This window comes from Staurois parvus, unplaced genomic scaffold (assembly GCF_062004578.1).
Source record: "Staurois parvus isolate SC_StPar_1 unplaced genomic scaffold, SC_StPar_1.0 ptg000748l, whole genome shotgun sequence".
NCBI classification, from domain to species: Eukaryota; Metazoa; Chordata; class Amphibia; order Anura; family Ranidae; genus Staurois; species Staurois parvus.
Window position 1 is genome coordinate 1,354,473 of NW_028318544.1, and position 25,318 is coordinate 1,379,790.

The window sequence follows — 25,318 nt, forward strand, 5'->3', positions numbered from 1 at the left end:
AGTATATTATATTATATAGTATATTATAAGGAAAGATTCCTCTCGAACATACTGCATTATTCCACTGCAAGCAGATTGTTTTCTATTTCAGTCGCTCTTATTGTAATGGGAAAGATTATTGGTTAATATGGGGTTTTGGTAATTGTGTATTGTTCCTCCATCTATTCATCCATCTGGTTATATATTTTGACACAATGAGTGTAGCCCACTTCTGGAAATGTATTACTGCTTCATAGTATTGCAAATTTTATTTCAGCAACGGCAGAAAAATGAAGAGTTGGTTCGTCTGGCAGGTGAGAGACGCAAAGAAGCTGAAAGAAAGAAAAAAGAAGAAGAGGCACAACAGGAGGAGGAGTTGAAACGCTTTTATGAGCAGCAGAAAGCAGGCAATGTGACTGAAGAGAAAGAGAAGGTTAGTAGTTTGTGTTTTATTTAGTCTTCTGCTTGTACAAGCCTTATTATTACATCTACAAACCCACTGATCTTCTGCGTAAAAACATGAGATACTCAGTGCTCCCTTCCCATAAATTAGAGAAAACATGGTTCTTATTACTGGTTACATCAAACCAAAGCATAGTTTAGTTTACTTGTACAAACTGTTAAAAATGTTTTGTTTGGTGAAAATTACAGGTTTTTTTTAGAATATTTGGATTCTGCCGTTTGATAATTGTGATCTCCTGAGCAGTGTTTTTACCTGGCTGTATGTTCTCAGCTTGACATACTATGCTTTATACTTAAAGTTTCCACCTGCAAGACAGCCATCTCCTGTTATACCTGCCTTACAGCACAAACTACCTTCCCGAACACCTAGACCACCAACTGCTGACAGTGAAGTGTCCATCAAATCTCACGTATGTATTTCCATTATTTTATTTTACTGAATATTGTTCTTTCATTTTTCCTTGTCCTTTGATTTTTTTCCTTGTCCTTCATAATGTATTTTGAAAACAATTAGTTACCTAAGTGTTTTTGAGTACCATAGCCTTTTGTTACATTATAATTTGCTGTGTCTGATGTCCTTTCCCTGATGCAGGATGAGCCCCAGCCACGTGCAACATCTCCACCAGTTCCTTCTAGGCGCAATCAGCTCAGAGCGTATGGTAAGAAATTCCAAGCTTTTGTCTACTCTGGGCTCAGATTTGAATTGTACAGAAAATTGTATATCATGAGAAATATTAATTTATATATGATGTTTGTCACTGTGTAAAGATGCAGAAAGTGTCTTTTTCAGTAGTGAAAAGGTCCCTGAACAGAGAGGAGACTGATTGCTGCAGGAACAGTATGTGTGTGTGTATGAGCTGACACATGGGAACACATATCCAGGCTTGTTTAACCCTTCAGACAGGTGCTTTAACCAGACTGATCTCTGATAGAAAGAAAGTGGGTCACTATCTTGCAGAGAGAGGTGATGCTCAAATAGACAGAGAACCTGTACAACTCAAGCTGGGCATCTCCATAAGAAGGTGAATAAATATTTTTTGTGCCAGTGTAGTGCTGAAAAGTTGGATTGGAAACCTATATTGTTCAGCATATCAATCCAGGCTTTTAGGAAAGGTTACTAATTTATTGTACATGACTTCCTGTTCATTATGTCACTGTGAAATCCTTGGATTTTTACTGCAGAAGAGAAGAAGAGTGTAATTGGTGAGCTGTCTGAGCTGAGGAAGCAACTGCGCAGCGAGCAAAGACGTTTGGAGGGCCGTTTACAAGACACTGACAGAGATGATGAGTCTCTCCCCTCCAGGAGCGGGTACGTATACCACTATACCTCTAAAACAGCAAACACCACTCCCAGTGTACTTTAGCATTGTATGCTAGAGCCACATATCCACTTAACCTATAACCAGTAAAGCTACCTTATTTAGAGAAGCTGCTGATGAAAGTATATGTAAACCCCATCCCTAAAAACCTGGTTAAAACTTTAGTTGTTTTTAATCATTTTAAATCTGCTTTAATGATAGGTGATCCTGTCATTAAATTCCTTGTTCAGGTGCTCCGTGTTCTAGGGTGACAGCTGTCTCCCAGTTGTACCCTGTATTGTTATCTTTTTACATGTCACCTGATGGAGACTACAAGTAGCCAACTGGCTAGAGCAAACGTGGTCTACAATTGTTACTATCTGAAAGTAGAGCAGGTATGTGCATCTCGTTTAAAAAAAAATTGTGATGATTCTACCATGCTGCTGATGTAATAATATATTTATATAACTCCTATCTAAACCTGCCAGCACATCTCCCTTGAAACAAACATTGTATACACAGTGGTGTACTTGGTTCATGTGCTGCCCTAGGCAACACTAAAATCAGGCGCCCTCCACCCTACCAGCACCCCTGGCCACCCCTACCCCCCTTCCCCCCACCACCTTCTGCCACCACAGCCCATCAATGCAATCCGCCCCCAACTACTGTCACAACCGACCACCACACATCCCCCACTGCCCCCCCTTCCTCTAGAATGAAAGCAGCAACCACCCATCCCCGCAGCCTCCAGCAGCATGCAGTCTCCTCAGATCTAATGGCGGAGCTGACCAGGTCCTCACCCCTGCCACTTGCATCCCTTCTTCTGGGGGGCAGCGTCGCCCCCCCCCCCTGAAAATTGTTGCCCTAGGCAAACGCCTTATTTGCTTCACATTCAGTACACTGCTGTGAACAGTATACATACCTAACATACCTATACATACACTGGTGCAACAATATAAAGTGCTAATGTGCTACTAGTATAAATAAATACCAACATACATTAAAGTGCAACACAATAATGTGCTATGGTGCTTGAAATGTAAGCTAATAACCATTCTATCCTATAAGCACTCTCACCGTTTGGTATAGACCTCTTTTTGTGCTTTTTCCCTTTCAGGGGTTAAATTCACCCTTCATGCTCCACACTGGATTAACGGTATTCTGCACAGCACTGTACTCAAAGCAAAACTAAAAACAGATCCAAAGTGCTTTCCATAGCAAGTACTTTACTAAAAACAATGATTAAAGCACTCACATTATCAGGGGCAGCCACACTCCTACACTGAAGGATTAGGCCTATGTTCTCCTAATCAGGTACAATACTGCTTTTGTTGTGTCCTCAATAGTGTGTGTACCTCCTCCTGTGTATGCAGTGACGTGATTCAGGCTCCGCACTTTGGGTGTTGCATACACAGTTGGCCATTGCGGTAGTGGAGATTGAAAACTCAACAAAAGTAGTCAAATTGGACAGTATGTGATATGGACTACCTATTCAAATGCATTTACTGCACTATAGCACTTTGGATGGAGTGATTATTTGCTTAGATTTCAAGCACTATAGCACTTTATTGTGTTGCACTACGGTGGATGTTGATATTTAGTTTATATTAATACCACATTAGCACTTTATATTGTTCCACCAGTGTATGTATTAATATGTTAGGTGAGTGTATAGAGCAGGGGTGGCGAACAAGTTAGACACAAAGAGCCAAAATTTTAAACTGTGAAAGTCAGAGAGCCACACCACGCAGTGACCTGCCAAAACAGACAAACACTCACACAAAAACACATAATTAAAACCATATTATTCACCATAACACTTTCTTCCCCTTACAAAACACAGGGATGACCAGAGACTGCGGACAGCACAAGGATGACCAGAGACTGCGGACAGCACAGGGATGACCAGAGACTGCGGACGGCACAGGGATGACCAGAGACTGCGGACGGCACAGGGATGACCAGAGACTGCGGACGGCACAGGGATGACCAGAGACTGCGGACGGCACAGGGATGACCAGAGACTGCGGACAGCACAGGGATGACCAGAGACTGCGGACAGTACAGGGATGACCAGAGACTGCGGACAGTACAGGAGATGACCAGAGACTGCGGACATAGTACAGGAGATGACCAGAGACTGCGGACAGCACAGGGATGACCAGAGACTGCGGACAGCACAGGGATGACCAGAGACTGCGGACAGCACAGGGATGACCAGAGACTGCGGACAGCACAGGGATGACCAGAGACTGCGGACAGTACAGATGACTGCTGACCTTTGGGGAGGTGGGGAGCGGGTACCTGAATTTGACAGGTACCCGCTCTTACTTCCGCAGAGTTTTTGTTTGATCTTACCTGTTCCTCGATCCAGCCGCGCGCTGTCTTCATGGCTTCTGTAATGGCGCTCAGCATGACAGCCGGGTGCCCAGTACGCATGAGCGAGAAGCACTTGCGCTTTGTGATTGGTCCGGCGGCTTCTGGGATCTGTCATGTGTCCCAGGTACCGCCTTACCATTCACAAAAAGCACCGCTTCTTGCGCATGGGCACTTGGCACCCGGCTGTCATGCCCAGTGCCCACATTACAGAAGCCGGAAGACAGCACGCCGCTGGATAGAGGAACAGGTAAGATCAAAGAAGTAAGAGCAAAGAGCCGCATTCATTTTGGCCGGGAGCCGCATGCGGCTCGAGAGCCGCGTGTTCGCCACCCCTGGTATAGAGTGTTAACATTAGTACTGCACTCACTAGGAAAGAGTTATGCGCATCTATCAATGGAGTACGTTCATGTAGACAGGAAGTAGCTATGATGGCTAGGAAGAATAGTAGCATAAAGATGTAAAAAAAAAGTAAACATTTTTTATTAAAAAATGTACAGTGTTTATCATAGTTCTTTAGCAAACTAAAAGAGTTGGGGTTTAGACATACTTTAAAAATTACATATGTATAACAGGGATGTGCAATTTGTATTGCCCGACGCCTGGGACATGCAGTTCCAGGTACTGGGCAGGTATTTTTTGTTTCCATTTAGCCCTGCTGCAGGCAAGCAACAGGACTTACTTGTTAGGTGGAAGCATTCGGGCAGCTACGGTGCTGCCTGAATGCTTACACACACCCCGCTAAGTTGGCAGCCCCCAGACCTCCCCTGCTATGTCTCCTGGGCTCCGCTTGCCTATGTGCGGGCCCGGGACCAGCTCAGTGGGTGCCAGCGTGTAGAGGGGAGGGAGGAGAGCAGATGCACGTCCACTCTCCTTCCCTTCTTGTTGTGACCTGGAAGTGCTATTGTATAACATCATTTCTGGGTCCCCGGTGACAGATTTCCTGGCCATCAAGGCTGAGAAAGAATGTAATGTGGTGCGATGTGCACTGCATTACATTCAGTGGAGCACAGAGGAGACATGCATGGTCTTTTAGACTTTGCATTTCTCATTAACTAGAACCTGTCACCAAAAAATCATCACATAGGGGACTCTTTGTCCCCTATGTGATGCAAAAAAATTAGGTAAAAATTTTTTTTTGTAAAAAGTTCCATCCAAGAACATAGAACCCCCCCCAAAAAATTTTGATCACCCCCACATATACAGATGTACAAACATAATCACACACGTCGGCTTAGCTACACATGAAAAAGTTGATTGCGTCACATGTTACATACAATGTGCACGCTGGAATGAGAGCAATAATTCTATCATCAGACCTCCTCTGTAACAGTAAACTGGTGACCTATAAGCGGCTTTAAAAGTGTCACCTATATAAAATATAGGGCACTAAAGTTTGTCGCCATTTCATGAGCCCATGCAAATGTAATATATGACATGTTGCGTATCTATTTACTTGGTGCAACCTCAGCTTTTATATTTTACCAAAAAGACTTGAGTGTGTTTTTTACTGAAGTTTTGCATTTCCTAGACCTTTGTAGTAATATTGTGTGACATAAAAAATTGGAACTACCACTATTTTATTCTCTAGGGTGTCTGCTTTCAGAAAATGTTTAATGTTTGGGGGTTTTGTTTAACCACCTCCCGCCCACCTTATAGTCCAATGATGGACGCAAGACGGTTCTCTCGTTCTTGGAGGACATCATATGACGTCCTCCCATTCTCACCGCGCATGCGCGGCTCCAGGAGCGAGCAGCACAGCGATCAGCGGTGCGCTGTGTCCCTCGGACACAGCGGATCACCGTTCCACGGAAAGAGCCGAATATGTCGGCTCAGTCATGTGATCAGCTGTGTCTAATCACAGCTGATCGCATGTAAACAGGGAAATGCCGGTTATCTGCATTTCTCTCCTCACGAGCTGTCAGCGGTAATCGGCATTCCTCAGAGGGGACATGTACACTGATCATCAGAGCACTGATGATCAGTGTGCCCTGATGATCAGTGTAGCCCCAGCAGTGTCACCTGTCGGTGTCCATCAGTGCCAGCTCTTAGTGCTCATCCATGCCACCTGCCAGTGCCCATCAGTGCCACATCAATGTCACATATCAGTGCCTACCAGTGCACATCAATGCCACATATCAGTGCCCATCTGAGCTGCCTTTCAGTGTCACCCATCACTGTCAGTCAGTGCCATCTATCAGTGCCAGTCAGTGCCGCCTATCAGTGCCCGTCAGTGCTGCCTATCAGTGCCGCCTAACAGTGCCAGTCAGTGCCGCCTAACAGTGCCAGTCAGTGCCGCCTATCAGTGCTGCCTTTCAATGCCCATCAGTGCCACCTACTAGTGCCTCCTCATCAGTGCCCATCAGTACCACCTATCAGTGTCCATCAGTGCAGCCTATCAGTGCCCATCACTGCAGCTTCATTATCGCACATCAGTGAAGGAGAAAAATCACTTATTTACAAAAACGTATAACAAAAACTAAGAAAAAAATTTTTTTTTCCAAAATTTTCAGTGGTTTTTGGTTTGTTTAAGAAGAAATAAAAAACCCAGAGGTGATTAAATACCACCAAAATAAAGCTCTATCTGTCCCAAAATAATTATAAAATGTTTTATATGGGTACAGTGTTGCATGACCGCGCAATTGTCATTCAAAGTGTGACAGCGCTGAAACCTGGAAATTGGCCTGGGCAGGAAGGGGGTATAAATGCCCTGTAGGCAAGTGGTTAATCTTCAGGCCTAAAATGATTTTTTAAGTGTGCAAAAAACGTAAAAAGGGCTGTGGCAGTGAAAGGGATAAAGCATTAGATCACCGTCGGGAACATGTTACATGTCCTACCCATTTTTTAGGGTGGAACATATAAAATGTTCCCGATCGTGCAGCGGCTCGGCGATCCGAGTCCTCTCTGTGACAGCAGTATTAGAAGTGGTTCCTCATACCAGCTGTCACTTTTTGAAAAAAATGTGGCTGTGTGGGGCTCCACCCACCCGGCCTCATCATCCATTCACAGAGTTCTGAGAATGAATCAACTATGAGTACTGACATCCTTTGCAGATGTAGGCTTGTAGCTCTCAGTGAACTACTATGGTGCTGTTGAGCGCTCTGGTAGTTTATTGATTCTTCCTATCGGTGTAAAACTGCCTGTCCAATATGATGTACGGATAGACAGATTACACTGATAGTCTGCAGGAGTCCTGCATTACACCCACAATCTGCTGATCACTGGTGCAGTGCTTTAAAGGTGCCTAAAAAAAAAATTAAATGTGCATTTTTTTACCTGCAAAAAAAGTGCATTTATTATTTATTTATCTATTTATTTATTTTTAAAGCTGAACTTATCCTTTAAAAGAGTGTACACCAGAGGTTGATTGTGCACCCAAGTGTTTCTGCCAGGGTAACCTGAAAGAATTTTTTTTTTTTTTTCATTGGATCCAGCGGCTCATTTATTTGCTTCTTCTGAGCATTAAGAAAGCCTGATACTCCCCTTTCCTGATGAGCAACTAATCTGTGCTCATTACACTGCAAGGTCTCTCTCCTCCCTGCTAGTCCCTGGGTGCGGTTCTGGAGACAGACAGGGAGGTGAGGAGGAGACAAACAGCACAATGTTAAAAATGTTAAACGTTTACGTCGCCAGGGGCCCCTTACATTTTTGAAATCTCCAGACATTCCTAAAAGCACCTCAGATTTAAATACAGTTTTGGTTTGAAATATTTTTTAATTTTTTATCAGGACAAGTAGATTGGGAACCCGATTTATTATTATTATTATTATTACTACGAGTTTATATAGCGCCAAAGGGTTTGCTCAGCGCTGTACAATAGGGGGGACAATACATGGCACAGTACAACAACAACAAACAATGTACGAGGGGTAAGAGGGCCCTACTCTTACGAGCTTACAATCTAGGAGGGAGGGGGTAAAAGGTATAGTAGGAAGTGGCTGAGGGGGATGAAGTGGTGGGAGGAATGAGGGAGGATGGCCGTTAGGTGAGGGTGGGGTAGGCTTCCCTGAAGAGATGGGTTTTGAGGGAGCGCCTGAATGTGAATAGGGAAGGCGACAGTCTGATGGATTGGGGCAGTGAGTTCCAGAGGATGGGGGAGGACCTGGAGAAGTCCTGCAGTCGTGCATGGGAGGAGGAGACCAGGGAGCAGGATAGAAGGAGGTCCTGTGAGGAGCGAAGGGTACGGGTAGGGTGGTACTTGGTGATAAGGTTGGTGAGGTAGTCAGGGGCAGTGTTGTGAACGGCTTTGTAGGTCAGGGTTAGGAGTTTAAATTTGATGCGTTGGGCAATCGGGAGCCAGTGGAGGGAGAGGCAGAGGGGGGTGGCAGAGGTGGAGCGGGTGGTGAGGTGGATGAGTCTGGCAGCTGAGTTCAGGATGGTCTGGAGCGGGGAGAGCCTGCACTTGGGTAGGCCAGTGAGGAGAGAGTTGCAGTAGTCAAGGCGTGAGATGATGAGGGAGTGTACTAGAAGTTTGGTGGTGTCTGGGGTGAGGAAGGAGCGTATCTTGGCAATGTTGCGAAGATGGAGCCTGCATGTGTTTGTGAGTGATTTGACATGCGGTTGGAGGGAGAGGTTCGCGTCAAGAATGACGCCAAGGACTTTGGCTTGCGGGGCGGAAGTGATAGTGGAGTTGTTGGTGATGATGGATAGGATGGGGGGGGGGGGTGTTGGCAGGGGGAAAGACGAGAAGCTCGGTTTTGGAGAGGTTGAGCTCGAGGAAGTGTAGCGACATCCAGTCTGAGATGTCATTTAGGAGGTGAGTGATGCGGGCGGAGATAGTGGGGGTGAGGTGAGGGGTGGAGAGGTAGATTTGGGTGTCGTCAGCATAGAGGTGATAGTTGAAGCCGTGAGATTGTATGAGTTTGCCCAGGGAGGAGGTGTAGATGGAGAAGAGAAGGGGTCCAAGGACAGAGCCTTGGGGGACCCCAACAGAGAGGGGGAGGGAGGGGGAGGTGGCACCATTGTAGGTGACACTGAAGGAGCGTCGGGATAGGTAGGATGAGAACCAAGAGAGAGCAGTATCTCCGATGCCAAGGGAGAGTAGTTTATTAAGGAGGAGGGGGTGGTCAACTGTGTCGAAGGCCGCAGAGAGGTCCAGGAGAAGGAGGACAGAGTAGTCGCCCTTGGCTTTGGCGTTGAGTAGGTCGTTAGTGATTTTGAGGAGGGCAGTTTCAGTGGAGTGTAGGGGACGGAAGCCGGACTGTAGAGGGTCAAGGAGGTTATTGTCTGTAAGGTGGGAGCTTAGGCGATCGTAGACTAAGCGTTCAAGGAGCTTGGAGGTGAGTGGCAGCAGGGAGATGGGTCTGAGGTTGTTGGGGTCCGCGGGATCCAGGGAGGGCTTTTTGAGGATGGGGGTGATATGCGTGTGCTTTAGGGGGGAGGGGAATATGCCAGTAGAGAGGGAGAGATTGAAGATGTGGGTGAGGGAGCGGATGAGGGAAGAGGGGGGTGACCGGAGGAGTTGAGAGGGGATAGGGTCCAGGGGGCAGGTAGTGAGGCGGGCTTTTGAGAGGACTTTGGCGACTTCCTCAGTAGTGACAGGGCTGAGGGAGTGCAGTGCGAGGGGGGTTATGGTGGGCGGGGCATTGGGAGAGGAGGGGGGCAGTGCGGTTGTGAGGGCAGAGGAGGGGGGAGATGAAGGGGTGACGGGGGCGAGGAGGCTAGGTGGGGAGGTAGATTGCAAGTTGACGATGTCCTTACGGATAGCGTCAATCTTGTTGTGGAAATGGGTGGCAATCTCGTGGGCGGTGAGAGAGGTACTGAGTGGAGGAGGGGGGGGGGAGAGCAGGGAGTTGAAGGTGGAGAAGAGTCGGCGGGGGCAGGAGGAGAGGGTGTTTATTAGGTTAACAAAGTAGGCCTGCTTGGCGGCGTGGAGGGAGGAGGTGTAGATAAGAAATGCAGATTTGTAGAGGGAGAAAGTATGAGGGGACCTGGTTTTGCGCCACAGTCTCTCCAGTGCGCAACTGCGACGTTTGAGGCGTTTAGTGCTGTCGGTCTGCCACGGTTGAAGCGGTCTGGGTTTGATGATGCGTGTGGTTAGGGGTGCCAGAGAGTCTAGGGCAGCTGACAGTGAGTCATTGTACAAGGTGGTGGCTATGTCAGGACATGACAGTGGGAGGATGCTGTCGTGTAGGCGGTCGGCGGCAGAGTGGAGGGGGGCCGGGTTCAGGTTGCGGCTGGTAATGGTTTGGCATTTTTGAGGGGGGGAGTTGGGGGAAGGGGAGATGGAGAAGGTGATGAGGTGGTGGTCGGAGAGAGGGAAGGGGGTGTGCGAGAACTGGTTGAGGGTACAGAGGTGGGAAAAGACAAGGTCCAGGGTGTTCCCTCCGAGGTGGGTGGAGGATTGAGTGTGCTGTGTGAGCGCGAAAGAGGAGGTTAGGTGGAGGAATTGGGAAGTAGCCGGGGTGTTGTCGTTGATGGGGATGTTGAAGTCCCCGAGGATGATGGTCGGTAGCTCAGAGGAGAGGAAGAAGGGGAGCCAGGCGGCGAAGTCATCCAGGAAGCGGGCTATGGATCCGGGAGGCCTGTAGATCACTGCGATCCTTAGGGGGGTGGGTGAGAAGAGTCGGATGCAGTGCGCCTCAAAGGAGGGGAAGGAAAGAGAGGGTGGGTTAGGGAGGACCTGGAAGGTGCTAAGCGGTGACAGGAGCAAGCCGACACCACCACCTCTGCGATCGCTCAGTCTTGGTGAATGGGTCCAGATGAGACCTCCATGGGTGAGTGCCGCAGGGGAAGTGGAGTCAGTGGCCTGTACCCAGGTTTCGGTGATGGCTAGGAGGTTGAGGGAGCGGGAGATGAAGAGGTCATGGATGGCGGTAAGCTTATTGCAAACCGAACGGGCATTCAGGAGTGCAACCGAGAGAGGGGGGATAGATATGGGGAGGAGGGGTACATGTATGAGGTTGAGGGGGTCGCGTCGGCTGGCGTGAGCAGGGGGGGCTCTAGGGGGGGTGTGAGGTGGTGAGGGGCCAGGGTTTGGGGAGATGTCCCCAGCTGAAATGAGAAGGAGGAGGGTGAGGAAGGTGGCGTGGGAGCGGGAGGTGTAGGAGCGCTTGGGTCTGAAAGTGGTGGCAAGTGGGTCAGCGGGGAAGTGGAGTAGCAGGAGGAGGTGGTGGGTGCCATAGTGGGGAGAGGGGAGAAGTGAGGGGGCGATATAGAGCTGCTTAGCGGGGGTGGGTGGGTAGAGGAAGGCTGTTTTAGGGATGGAGGAGAGGAGGACAAGGAGGAGGAGCGCGGGCGGCATGTTGGGGTGAGCGGGGTGCAGGAAGGGTCGGGGTGGGTGAGGGGGTGCTGGTCAGGGATGGCGAAGCAGTGTCCGAAACGCAGTGGGAGGTGGCTGGTAGTCCCAGGTGGGGTGGAGGGCAGGGGATCCCTGGTGGGATGGTGGCCGTGCTATCCCTGGTGGGTTAGTAGCGATCGCTGGAGGGATAGTGGTTAGGGGTCCCTGGTGGTTAGGGTTTCCGGTGGGTGGTGGGATCGTGGTTGGGCTCCCTGATGGGTAGTGGGTGCCCCTGGTGGAGTACCTGATGTCCTGGAGCGTCGGGGTGGAGGTGGATCCCTCCTATGTTAGGAGGACCGTTGGTGGTGGTGGTAGCTTCCCCGGAGGAGCGGAGGCGTCCCGCTGCGATTCCAGCCACGGCCGGCAGGAAACACCGCGGCTTCGGGTGCCGTGGTAGGCCTCAAGCCGCTTCGGACCGCCGGAGCTCCGCTGGAGGGACGGAGTGTCTGTGTCCCCTTCAGGGTGTTGGTGGGGACATTGGCAGCAGGCTCAGGGGCCCGGATGGCAGCGGATCGGGCGCGGGGGCGCCGGAGCTGACGAGCACGTGGCTGCTCCGGGCGAGCTGGTACCCGGTGGTCGGGATGGACCCAGGGCCAGTGAGGGGGCCCTGGGGAGGCTGGCTGATCGGCGGGGACCGGGGAACAGAGCAGCGGCAGCCTTAGCTGATGCCCGGCGATCCGGGTCGGCCGCGCCAGAAATCGAGGCCGCGGCTTTGGGTGCCGGGTAGGCCGCAAGTCCCGGAGGTCCGGGGAAAAGGTCCAGTGGCCTTACCTGGCTGATAAGCAGGGACCAAAGGATCGTGGGGCCCCCGTTAGGGTCCGCTGCTGCCCAGATGGCAGCGGATTGGGGCCAGGGGAGCAGGAGCTCGCCGACGCACGTCCTTCTCGCCGGACGTCCAGGACCAATAATCCCTGTTTAGTCCCTGGACAAGTAGTTAGGATTTAGTCCCTGGACAAGTAGTTTTTTCAAAAATTTCCACACCCCTGTAATACAAAAGGTAATAACTGTGAGAGGATGAGTTGACAGAGAAAGTAAAAGTTCAGTTGTTATGCCTAGGCAAGATACGTAGGCTTCCACAAAGATACAAGTTTTTTGAGATTGCCTAAAGGTGGACAAAGTAGGGGATATTGGGACAGATTGGGGTAGGGAGGTGCAGATGATGGGAGAGGCTCTGGCGAAATCCTTGAGGTGACCATTTGAGGAGGTGTTGTGGTAGATAAAGGACAGGAGGTATTGGAAGCGGTGAAGAGGACGGCTGGGATGATGTTTTGACATGAGGTTGGATGGCATAGTTGTGGATGACTTTGCATGTGCGTATAAGGCAACTGGGTGTATAAGACGACCCCCTAATTTTCCAGTTAAAACATAGGTTTTTGGGCTATACTCTCCGTATAAGACTACCCTCCCTCCGAGGCAACACCATTGCCCCATCCCTATGACAGATTAATCTGTCAGCCCGCTGGATGTGTGGTATATACAGTATACTGAGTATATACCACTGTGGTATATACAGTATACTGAGCCAAGCTGTTTCAAAACGTACCGGTATGTCCCTACAGTAATCAGACCACTGGATGTGTGTATGTACAGTAGCTGAGGCTACATACAGTATACACTGGGCCAATCACGTGAGTGATGTATTCTACTAATGAATACAAAGCCTGCTCGGATTGGCTGAGGTTGTGACATCATCAGCCCACCTCTCTGACTCAGCCAATCCGAGCAGGCTTTGTATTCATTAGTAGAATACATCACTCGCAGTGATTGGCCCAGTGTATACTGTATGTAGCCGCAGCTACCGTACATACACGCATCCAGCGGGCTGAAACCGCTTGGCTCAGCGCAGTATACTGTATATACTGCACATCCAGCGGGCTGACAGATTAATCTGTTATAGGGACATTTGTTTTGAGCCAGCTTGGCTCAGCACGGTATACTGTATGTACAGTATTACCACACATCCAGCCAGCCTGACCCAAACAATCTCAAGGTTCACATTTTATACCCCGCATATAAGACGACCCCCAATTTTTGGGGTATATTTTTAAGTATAAAAAGTAGTCTTATACGCCAAAAAATACTGTATTTTTAATTATTTTAGCTGGGCAAGCAGAAGTCAGTGTAGGGATCAGCAGAGAGGGTGGCAGATGAGTCTACCAGCATTCGTGATAGACTGAAGGGCGGTGGAACTAAATAAAAGCATATATTGGAGTATTATCTTGGTGTGCAGACAAACATCCTTACCTGGTGTCAGTAAAGAAGATGCATGCCCTGCTATATTTTATAGCTTTGGCATGCGGATTAAAGTTATTTTTTTTCTGTTCAGACGGAGGAGGGAGAAAAGCTCCGCAGATATCTTTGAACTGGCCAGGCAGAGGCTTCAGGCTACAGTACGAAGAACTTCATTAAAGGAACTGGAGAATGCGAATATGCATAATATCCGAGAATTTAATGACCTCAAGTACAGAGGTGAGCTGTGTAAATACAGACATGTTTAATCTATCTAGGTAGTAGAGAAGAAGCAGCCATTGCAGAACTGTATAATGTAGTGATGTCCTTTACTAAAAATGGAGAATGGAAAACACTTAACCTCAACGAGTGCAGCTCTAATGTAATACTAATTTTAAATTTAGCTGCGTACTATCCAATGTTACCTACTATTTGTTGAAGATTAGTTGTATTACCTGGGTGTAAGCTGCAGTCCCACTTACACAGGCAAAACATACTTTCTTTCTTTTCCATTGAGGGACACAGGAATGCTCAGAAGTTGGCCAGCACAGGACAACCATCATGTCACAGTTTTTTCTAATTTCCTCAGGAGAGTGAATGTGTTTTTTTTTCTTTTGGAAGATTCTGCTAGGGACCATCTCTAACCTATGGGTCATTACCATCCTCCTTCACCCCCTTCCTCTGCTAAATCCAACTGAAAATGCTGGACTTCTTTGGTTTGGATCAGGCTTCCTCTGCATATCTTGAAAGGCTACTTCCTGTAAGGTTTATCTTTGGACATGGAATGCATGCTTCCCATACTTAACAGTCTAGGAACCTGCACCTTAGGAATTTCTCCTTGGGGCGAAGCCTCTCCTTACTGCACCAAGTCTTAGCCAGTATTTGGCTTATGTACAGTTGTGTTCAAAATAATAGCAGTGTGTTTGAAAAAAGTGAATAAAGCTCAAAATCCTTTTAATAGCTTTTATTTCCATACACACAAATGCATTGGGAACACTACACATTCTATTCCAAATTAAAACATGAAGAAAAATATATCAAATTTGTGTTGTTCCTCTAAAAAAATTGAAGAAAAGTGAATATTAGACTGTTCAAAAAAATAGCAGTGTTTGTATTCTTCTTTACAAACTCAAACACTCACTATATAAACTGAAAAATGTTTGAAGATTTTGCTTTCCTTTGAATCACTTAATTAATATTTAGTTGTATAAGCACTGTTTCTGAGAACTGCTGTACATCTGTGTTGCATGGAGTCAACCAACTTCTGGCACCAGTAAACAGGTATTCCAGCCCAGGATGATTGGACTACATTCCACAGTTCTTCTCTATTTCTTGGTTTTGCCTCAGAAGCTGCATTTTTGATGTCACCCCACAAGTTTTCTATTGGATTAAGATCCGAGGATTGGGCTGGCCACTCCATAACGTCAATCTAGTTGGTCTGGAACCAAGATGTTGCACGTTTACTGGTGTGTTTGGGGTCGTTGTCTTGTTGGAACACCCATTTCAAGGGCATTTCCTCTTCAGCATAAGGCAGCATGAACTCTTCAAGTATTCTGATGTATTCAAACTGATCCATGATCGCTGGTATGCGATAAATAGAGAAACATCCTCATATCATGATGCTTGCCCAACCATGCTTCATTGTCTTCACAGTGTACTGTGGCTTGAATTCAGTGCTTGGCGGTCGTCTGACAAACTGTCTCCGGCCACTAGACCCAAAAAGAACAATCTTACGTTCATCAGTCCACAAAATGTTGCGCCATTTCTCTTTAGGCCAGTCAATGTGCTCTTTGGCAAATTGTAACCTCTTCAGCACATGTCTTTTTTTCAACAGTGGGACTTTGCGGGGACTTCTTGCAGATAGCTTGGCTTCACATAGGCGTCTTCTAATTGTAACAGTACTCACAGGTAACTTTAGACCTTCTTTGATCTTCCTGGAGCTGATTGTTGGCTGAGTCCTTGCCATTTTGGCTATTCTTCTATCCATTCGAATGGTAGTTTTTCGCTTTCTTCCACGTCTTTCAGGTTTTGGTTGCCATTTTAAAGCATTTGCGATCATTTTAGCTGAGCAGCCTATCATTTTCTGCACTTCTGTATATGTTTTCCCCTCTCCAATCCACGTTTTAATCAAGGTCCGCTGTTCTTCTGAACAATGTCTGGAACGACCCATTTTCCTCAGAATTTCAGAGAGAAATGCACTGTAACCAGCATGTACAACATTTGCTGCCTTCCTTCCTTAAATAAGGGCAATAATTGCCACCTGTTTTTCAAAGAATGAATGACCTCACTAATAGAACTCCACACTGCTATTATTTTGAACATGCCCCTTTCAATTAGTGATTCAATTACACAGAATCAGCAGCATGCATGTCATGACTGTTGGGTCTGTTGGATTTCTATTACTCTACTACACCTGCTAGTAAATTATTTGCCATGTAGAAATATCATTTCTACCGAAAACAGTGATTGATCAGGTTAGTGATGTCCGACTGCTATTATTTTGAACACAACTGTATATGTAGCAATCAGTACTTCACTTAATTCCCATTTAAATTAATGCAATAAATATATCAGTGAACCAAATGGATCACTTAGAAAGTGCTGTGCAATAAAGGGCTTTTAACAGTGCTGCAAATTAGTGTTTCAGTCTCCCAAATCTCATGTGCAAATTATGCCCCTATTAGTCCATGACAATTAATTGCATCAGTATTTTTCTTCACTCAGTGTTTCTGAGTCCAGAATCAGTTAGATTAAAAGGCAATTAACCTACTCAGGGCACTTGGAATAAAAAAAAAACATACAAATAAAGAGAACAGACTCAGTGCATATACACACAGTGCAGTGTATCTTGTGAGAACAGAAACCAAAACAGTGCAGATGGGCTAATTGCGTCAAAGCCATTTTGTACCTAGCTGTGGACTTAAACAAATTGTTTGTTATTGTGGAACAGATACAGAGACCCGTGAAGGAGTAAGGTTTATGTATCCTGACCCTCCAAAGGATGATCAGTCACTGGAGATCCAGCAGCAAGCGCTGCTTCGAGAACAGCAGAGGAACCTGAACAGAATGAAAAGGAGACCAGCAATGCCTAATGGTGAGAAGAGTTTACTGAGGAGCAAAACCCAAAACTAAACTACCCCCTTGTTTAAATAAGATTATTAGTGGGAAGTGCAGTAGTTGAATTTATTAACAGCCTGATTGTTTTATACGGCCTTTATTATAGGTTTTGAGCTGTTTCCTGAATACAATCTTCATCACACTGGAGTGGTAAGGATCTACAGACTATGTGAATTGATTAGTACAGTATACTATAGTATAATATTCCAGCTGCATTTGCTTCCTGCCTTTACTCTTCCTCTGATAAAGTTAGTGCAACATGACATTTTGGTTAATCATGTTTAATCACTAGCTGCTTTGAATCTAACATATATAGAAATGTGAACAGGTGAACTCATTTTGTTCTTTTTTTCACTAATACAGCCTAAAGATCCTACAAAAGATGTGCTGAAAACCTCATTGCTGGAGTCAGAGAGTGCATTTATAGGTAATGTAATGCCTTGTCATCATCAAAAATAGACAATCTGAAATCATTCAGGTCATCTATACACACAGAATCAGTTGCCCCCAAATGTTGGAGAATTGCCTTTTTCCCCCTTGCAGGCTTGTTTCTGATGGCAAAATACCTGCTGTAAATGCAAATTGTTGATGTGGAAACAGTAAAGAAGATTATAAAGATAACTGTAAAGATAAAATTATAAAGCTTTTTTAATTACAGGTACACTGTGTATGGTAGAGCAAATGTCACCTCTAGCTTTGGGCAAGCAGTGGTGTATTTTTAAAAATGTAAATTTCCCTCACTCCATTCATCCAGAGATTTTTCTTTGGATGGAGCTAATTGTATTGGATGCAGCTCTATATTGTATTACTACCTGTGTACTGGGCTTAGCATGGGCAGTCTGCAGGTTCATTGGCATCTAGAGCCAATGAATATCATTAGTGCTTGAGATTTAAACAAAGCTCAACTAAGGTTGTAAATTAACTTTAAAGGGTAACTCCATTTTCATAGGTAAAAAATAGCAAACAAAACATAATATAGCGTATACAACTGCGACTAAAGTCATATTGCAATTGAATGATATTAAAAATTACCTTTCCTTTTAAATCTGCAGAGCTATAATTTTTTGTAAAATGCAATGCATAATGGCTACCTGGTGCTGTTCTGTACACAGATGGTGTTCAGAATGCCCCCTGAAAGTGTAATTTCCTGCTTGTGTGATTGGTTCACAGATTTTGTCAGAAGTCTGCACTAAGATACAAGTCAGATTTTTGGCATCCCCTGCTACAAAAATGCCATTTTTTGGGAGATACTCCCAAAGGAAGATCACGTCTAAAGAGATCTTGCCAATTCCTCATTAGAGCTCTGCTGGTGCAGCAGCTTATAGATAATCATAAAACCACTCCCATACAAATTTGTTCTGCACATGGACACAGACAAACAGCTATTTCTTCAGATAACAAACAGTAGGAATCTGCAACAACGTTTGTTAAAATGCTTGCAATGTACATAGATTACCCAAAGGAGAAAGTTTTTATCCCAACAAAAGTGGAGTTACTCTTTAAGGATTAACAAATAATCCATTTGAAATGTTTTCCCTGTTTTTTTCACTAATAAACAAAGTTATGATATGCTATGAGACCCCTAAGCTCGGCCAGAACGTTATTGCCATAGTCCGTGTAGTCTTATTAAGAGAAACAGGCAATTAGATGTCTGACTGTCATCAAACAGATTATGCTCCAGTGTAGTCTTTTATTTATTTATTATATGCTTGATTGATGGGTTCAGTGTGCAGCAAAATGTTGACAGCTCCCAGCTATTAGCGCTCATTGCTGCAAGAAACACTCAAATTAGTTACATTTCTTGCTTGTTGCATATCACAATTTTCTCCTAGACATGGCCAGTGGTATGATGAGGAGTGTATGCAAAGCTGAGTGTAGGTCCAGCACCCTGTCACATGACCTGTGCTGCTGCTCTTTTCACATATCTGCCATACACTCCAGTCATCCGCTAGGCCTTATCAATCTTTTGATTTCCTAGACCTCATACTGGTCCCATGCCTGGGCTGTGGACCTATGCAGGGATCCCAATTTTATTATCAAAAGTAAGCTGTCATCCCTAAACAAACACTTTGTTATATCAAGCTGATGGAATTTTAAATTAGCCCTTTTTAAGTGCAAATTTCTTCTTTTTTTTTTTTTAAAGGGGAGAATGGAGAGCCATACATTGCCTTCACTGAGCAGTTTCCTGACATGCAACAATTGTCTGCAGCCAGAGAGCGAAGGCGACACAAGCAGCAGACAGTGGACTTTGATGTATGATGATATTTATTGTATCTTTTTGAAATCTAGTGGTGTAAATGTTTCTTATTGTCTTCATAAGAGCCCTGTAATTTTTTTGGGGTTATAAAAAAACATAACTTTGTCTGCAGAACGAGATCCCTCCTGTGCCGCCACTTCGCTTAAACCAGCCAGACACCTTCTCTGTCAACTCTATCTCCAGCTCTCATGTTGAAGAACTGCAGAGCAAGAATGAGGAGCGTCTGAGGAGACTGAAAAAGCTTCAGAAAAGCACAGTGAGCATAGGTGGGCCTTGTTTATCAAAGTGTATCATATCTTATCTTCAGATCTTATCATATCTTTGTTGTGTTGCCTATAGTAACTATTTATTGCACATGTAGAATAAAAAGCAATAGTTTGCGCTAGGGCCACCAATAGATGTTCTTCCTTTAGACCAACATTCTTGATATGGGGGGGGGGGGGGCATCAAATACTCCCCCTGCCATCACCAAGGGGCTGCATATAATATTATTTAGTGAATATTCATTATCAGTGACAGCAGACACACACCAGGATATAGTCAAAAACTAATGGCATGTTAAAAGAGATGGTCAGAAACTGGGGACATAACACTGGAGATGGTCAGAGGTTGAAAGTGTGATACAAGAAATGGTCAGAGACTGTGGACATGCTGCAGGAGACTGTCAGCAACTGTGAACATCATTATAGGAGTTGCTGGAGACTGGGCACCTGCTTTAGGAGAGGTCATAGAGCATTACAAGAGGCTGCTAGAAATCACTATATCAGGGCAGTAGGTAAACACAGATTAGTTTCTGCAGGGACTCTAAGGGCTGCACGAAAAGTGCCAGAGGCCACAAGTTGGGCACCACAGCTTTAGACAAAGAACCTCTCAGTTGGCCTTTTTCTGTGATTCAGTTTATGTTCTGAATAACTTATATTTTGGCACTTAAAGCACAGAGAATAAAACAGACTGCTTAATGTTTGTTCCTCATTAGCAAAATAACGACATAGGCTATTATTGCATATTGAGTCAAATAGCTGAATATGTACACTGTGTGGTGTAACTTTCTGTTTTCTTCACTGCACAGCACAAACATGAACACCAATGTGATAAAGGTGGGGCAGATGTGGGAAAATCCAAATAGTGGCAGAGTGGGACACATCAAGCTTAGAGATTCGCCCGCCAGTCACCTTTCACCCTGTTAAGTGTGTAACTAACATGATCAGTTATGTCATCATAAATTAATTGTATTGTCCTATATCTTCACAAGGGAAGTTCTGCACATGTACACTGCAGCTGATAAACTCATGTTTAGGAGCTGTTCCGCTTTTTTTCAGCAGCCCCTGAACTCCCCCTAATGTTTTCCTATGTGTCCATGTACATATCTTCGTTTACAGTCGTTTACAGACATTTGAGCTTACAGTCCTTTTTTTGAACGCAGAAAACTTGCATTCAGCAGTCGATTTTATCAGCATTTCAAATGCAAAACACTTATAAACGCAGAAAATCGTGTTTATAAGTGTTTGCGTCTGAAATTGCGTCTAAACAGATGGTTTTTAACCTACATTTTCCAGCACTCAGTTTCCATTGTTCAGAAGTGTCCCGTGTACATGGGGCCTTACTCTACTGACAGACATGTGAGAGGATGATCAGAACTAATGTATGAATTCTTGAGTACTCATTTATGTTTCTTACATTTAAGACGAAGATCCTGATGAATTTGAAAATGCAGATGACATCCTTAAACGTTACCCTACAAAGTTTAGTGACAGACCGCAATCTGTGGACACAGTGGCAACAGAGCCATGGATGCGCCCTGGCACATCAGAGACACTTAAGAGGTTTATGGCTGGTCAGATGAACCAGGAACAAGCAACCAGTGAAAATGCCTTAACCTTCAACTGGCAGGGCCTGTCTACTGCTCACGGGTGACTATAAGCAGTCTAAGGGCTAATGTACCAAGCTGAGATTTGAGACAACCTTTACACTCTCTAAGCTAATCTCTTATTTTTTGGGTCAGTGAAAACAATGCACAATATTTTCTCTGGGATTCCTCAGATCCAGCTCTTAGCACAGCCCTGTGTGTGTGCCTTTTCAAGATCAATGTCCATCACTGAAGCACTTTCCTCTTGTTTTTGTTGCTGATGAATGTTACAATTGCAATTACAGTTAACGGACAGTAATTTGCTTATTTAAGATAAATTATTAGATATTTTTGTGAAGAAAGTTTTAAAGGGAAAATAATCGAGTAGATAATGAACCTTCTGGTGTTCTTTTATTCCTTCTGATGCTGCTACCAAGCATATGTACTTTTCTGTATATCACCATTTACTGAAAATCCAGTTTGTTGAGCTGAACTCCAGGAAAACACCTAAAGACACACTTAATACACACATATAAAGGAGCTGTTTTACTTGACAAAGGAATTGTCTTTTGCCTATCAAGTCATGAGATTTGTACAGCTCTGCCTCACAACCAGCCAGGTAATGTGAGTTTCCTGATTTGCAGGTAAGCTTTGCAGTCATCGTGTCTCCAGTCTGTGATTGGATAGTGAAGGGGGCTCAAATCAAGACAAAGTCAGGTACTATAACATAGTAAAGCAAATCCTCAGAGTCAAGTGTAGCTATATACAGTATATATTAGTATTTTAGCAAACATTATGGCAGATGCTTGCCTGCTTCCGATCTGTAGATGCTGAGATAAGCCATTCCAGTGCTCAGTAGGACAACATGAGTGCTAGGTAATGAGATCTCCCTTCACTATGATCAGTATTGTAGAAAGAGACATTGTATGTCCTGCTTCCTTTTACACATTCAGCTCCCAAAACTGGCCACGTACATTCAGGTGATATCTATTCAATCAAAAATGTTACCATTCGTGCAAGAGCCTACCTGACTGGGTAGAAATGGAATAAAGTCTTGGGTAGGGGCTCTCACACTTCAGGTTCATTGGAAAATGTTGCTGATCCAATTAATTAAATCACTGGAAATTGAACTCCTGTTGCTTGTTACCAGAGTTGAATTATCAGTGATTTAAACCTAAGGATTTTGCCAAGGATGCTACATATATGGATCACATTACCTGTATTTTATGTTCATGCTTTGTATGAACTAATGGGAGAAGAAATCAGCCAACTACAGTTGCAAGGTAGAGAAATGTTATTTTAAGGCTGGTATAGAAAATCACAGCTGGAAAGATAATTGGTACTAAATGGCTCATGTTATCTATTGTTAAGCGCAGCTGTACTCTTCCTTTAAAATGAACTAAATTATAAATAGCCAGTCTGCCCATCCTGGACAATATGTGGATGTTCTGATGAATTCAGATCCTATAATCGAACAATACTGGTAGAAGTGAATTGTAACAACTTTGTTTTTATAATGCCACACTCTGCATGACTCTACAAATGTGGCCATGTTTGTAGTCTGGATTGCATTCATCTTCTTTCATGTATTGTAAGTTAGTGTTTTCACGTTTTATGTAGCATTGCTTGTGGTTGTATTTTTATGAGCCTCTGTAATTGCAGTGTTGTGTTCTGGCTCAGTGGCTGTGTTCATGCATAGGTGTTCTATTGCCACCAGAGATACTTAAAGCGGAGTTGGCACCTTTGGGGAGCCCGATTTTGACAGGTATCCGCTCCCACTTCCACTGCGACTGCCTAAGCGAACAGAAGAAGTTGTCTTCCCTCCCTGTAGTCTTCTGGGACATGTGACAGGTCCCAGAACACCAGAGCACTTGCACATGTGCAATGGGCACCTGGCTGTGAAGCCGCAAGCTGTCACAACCAGGTGCCCACACTTAGGATGCCAGCACCTTGGAGCAAGGTCAAACAGACATATAGCTAGTTTGATAGTCTCAGTGCTCTGTAGTTTTGTACATCTGTAAATTTCTGTTAAAATCCATGAAGTATATGTTATAGATCAGGATGGGGAATGGAATCCAGATTTCATGTTTTTATGTTAAGGTAAGCATGGCTCTTTAGTGCTTTCCAGACTTTAACTGCTGGCTTTGGGAATCTGTCAGTATGCTAATAACATACGTTTTGCAGATGTAGCCATTTATTATGATGATCCAATATTATTCAGAACTCAGAATAGGACATTGCTGCAGAATTAAATACTGATGGATCTGTAGGTTGCATGAGCCGTGCTGGTAATTATAATTCAGTAGAGAATGGATGGCCTCAAGCTGCTCACCTCTGCTTTTCAGCAGCCATAGACATGAGAGGATATCATTCCAATAAATAGAGATTCTCAGATGTTCACATTTATATTTTGCAAGGTGGAGAGCTGTGAGTGAAGTACACTAATGCCTGGCAACCAATCAGAATTTATATCGCTCTCATTACAGTAAACTAAAGTCTCGTGGTGTTTGGCCATAAATTCACAGTTTTAGTAAGTAAACCTGGTTCTGGTCCATTTTAAGGGATAACCTTGAGACAACATTCACTTATAAAGCTGGTTGACCGAATATGATTTTTTATACTTTCCAGATTCCCTACTGTATCCAGAGCTGGCTGCAGACAATGATCAGAAAGACAGAAATTGTATCTTTAATGGATGGGCGCCCTCTGTGATAGGAATAATAAATGCTATATCAAGAACATGGTAGGGGGTTGTTCTTTTAGGGAATACATTGCCAGGTATGCTAGCTCAGTGTTTGAAGGCAGATGAACAATACAGCTCTGATGCTTGAAGTTGTGTTGGTTTCGCTCAGCCTCTATTGAAACAGATCAGTTGTTCTTAAGCTGCTGTGTGACAGTATGATAGTGTCATTGGTTTAACTTGCAGCATCAAGTACTCCGTGTTCCTGTCACCCTCATAAACATCCTCTGAGGTCTATGGGTGCTGTTCATAGAGCAGTACTGGGATGTCTTAGATTTCAGGTCTCACATACTTGAATTTTTAATAGGCACAAAGCTGTAAGAGATGATCTATACATTGAAATATTTATAAAGTAACATTTCAGAACAGACAGCAGCGTTTGCTGGTATTAGTTTACCCCTGTTGACTATAGCTAGATGGCTCATAAGCTAAAGCTAGCTTCATGAAGAATTGATTGAACTGAAAACTGTTTCACAGCTCATTCACCTTTCTTGTGCACTGAATCTTTTTGTTTTTGTAATATTTCTGTTGACTGGAAATATATTGTAATGAAGTGTGTTTTCTAACCTAATAAAAGTATATTTTTCATGAAATTGTAGCTGCCTTTAAAATGATTACTGTTACAACTTTCTGACCCATTCACACTGGTACACTGGAGTAACTAGCAATAAAACAGACATTTACATGCATGTTACAGCGACGCACAGAAGTGCAGTGTGTTGTGCTGTCATTCAAAATGAAGGGAACTACAAAACACACTAATACACAGACTGGAGTCTTCCATGCATTGTGGTATCTTGCATGGAAAAAAATGGCGCAGGTTCAAGTATTCACGTGTTAAGGTGTACTGCCAACCCATTCAAAGCGAAAGGGCTGCCTTACCACATGAACACACATTCATTAACACGCCTGTGCATTAATGCACCCTTGGGCCCCTTTCACTGGGCTGTCTTGATGCATCCACTGGATGCCACTGTTTGCATGTCGCCACACAAACAATTACCTGGGGTTAGGGATGGATGTCCCAGCCTGGATACAGTCAGCTGCTCCCAGGCTTGGACATCCACAGGTAAACACTTGGTGTATAGGTACATGTGAACAGTGGCGGCTGCTGTCAGCCTGTTATTCATTTATATAGGCTGAGGGTCTGATGCTACCCAGATGTTCCTGGTCATTGCACCCAAAAACATTTGCAGCTGGAAAATTTTCTGCTGGATCTATTAATTTCACAAAGCTTATTACAGAAGATAAAATGAACCTTCACCCTCCCACGGCACTCTCCTCCTCTCCATCCAGCCCCCCTCTGAATATTGGGCTATTTTTTTTTTTTCATTTGTGTACCTACCGTTTTTTCAGGCTTAAAAGGATTGGCCTGCCCCCAACTTCGGAAATTTGCTTAGGAGAATTGCACAGTGCCCCCTCGCATGATACCATGCAGTAAGGAGGAGGGGGCAGGCCTAGCAGCACCTGTGGGTGTCACTAAACCCACATCATAAAAACACTATCAATAAATGGTGTATTACATGCTGTTGATACTCAGTCACTATGAGATTAAAAAAAAAAAGGTTTATCCTGCTGCTCTCTATCTCCACCTTCTGTCCATGTCCCCAATTCAGCTAGGGAGTGTGCAGCTGTGGTGGCAGTTCTGCACGTGCTGTTTTCAGTGAGCTTCTATGCTGAGCATTTCCTCCCTATCACATCTGAGCAGCCCATGTGACTATAGAGTCACACACGT

At 44.8% G+C, this 25,318-nt stretch overlaps 1 protein-coding gene across 7 annotated transcripts in view; it reads left to right on the forward strand.

Moving 5' to 3' along the window:
* The window catches only part of CSPP1 (centrosome and spindle pole associated protein 1), a 121,403-nt gene extending 97,227 nt beyond the window's left edge, over positions 1–24,176 (forward strand). For 6 of the 7 annotated variants that reach the window (XM_089654272.1, XM_089654274.1, XM_089654277.1 and 3 more), the window contains 11 exons: positions 257–412; positions 741–851; positions 1,034–1,100; positions 1,624–1,750; positions 13,721–13,863; positions 16,574–16,717; positions 16,847–16,890; positions 17,104–17,167; positions 18,884–18,993; positions 19,110–19,263; positions 20,682–24,176. In XM_089654272.1, coding sequence (XP_089510398.1) covers positions 257–412; positions 741–851; positions 1,034–1,100; positions 1,624–1,750; positions 13,721–13,863; positions 16,574–16,717; positions 16,847–16,890; positions 17,104–17,167; positions 18,884–18,993; positions 19,110–19,263; positions 20,682–20,911 — 1,350 coding nt within the window. In that variant the 3' untranslated portion in view covers positions 20,912–24,176. The remainder of the gene's footprint in view (positions 1–256; positions 413–740; positions 852–1,033; positions 1,101–1,623; positions 1,751–13,720; positions 13,864–16,573; positions 16,718–16,846; positions 16,891–17,103; positions 17,168–18,883; positions 18,994–19,109; positions 19,264–20,681) is intronic. The other variant, XM_089654276.1, reaches the window with a different exon arrangement.
* Positions 24,177–25,318: the final 1,142 nt, after the last annotated feature.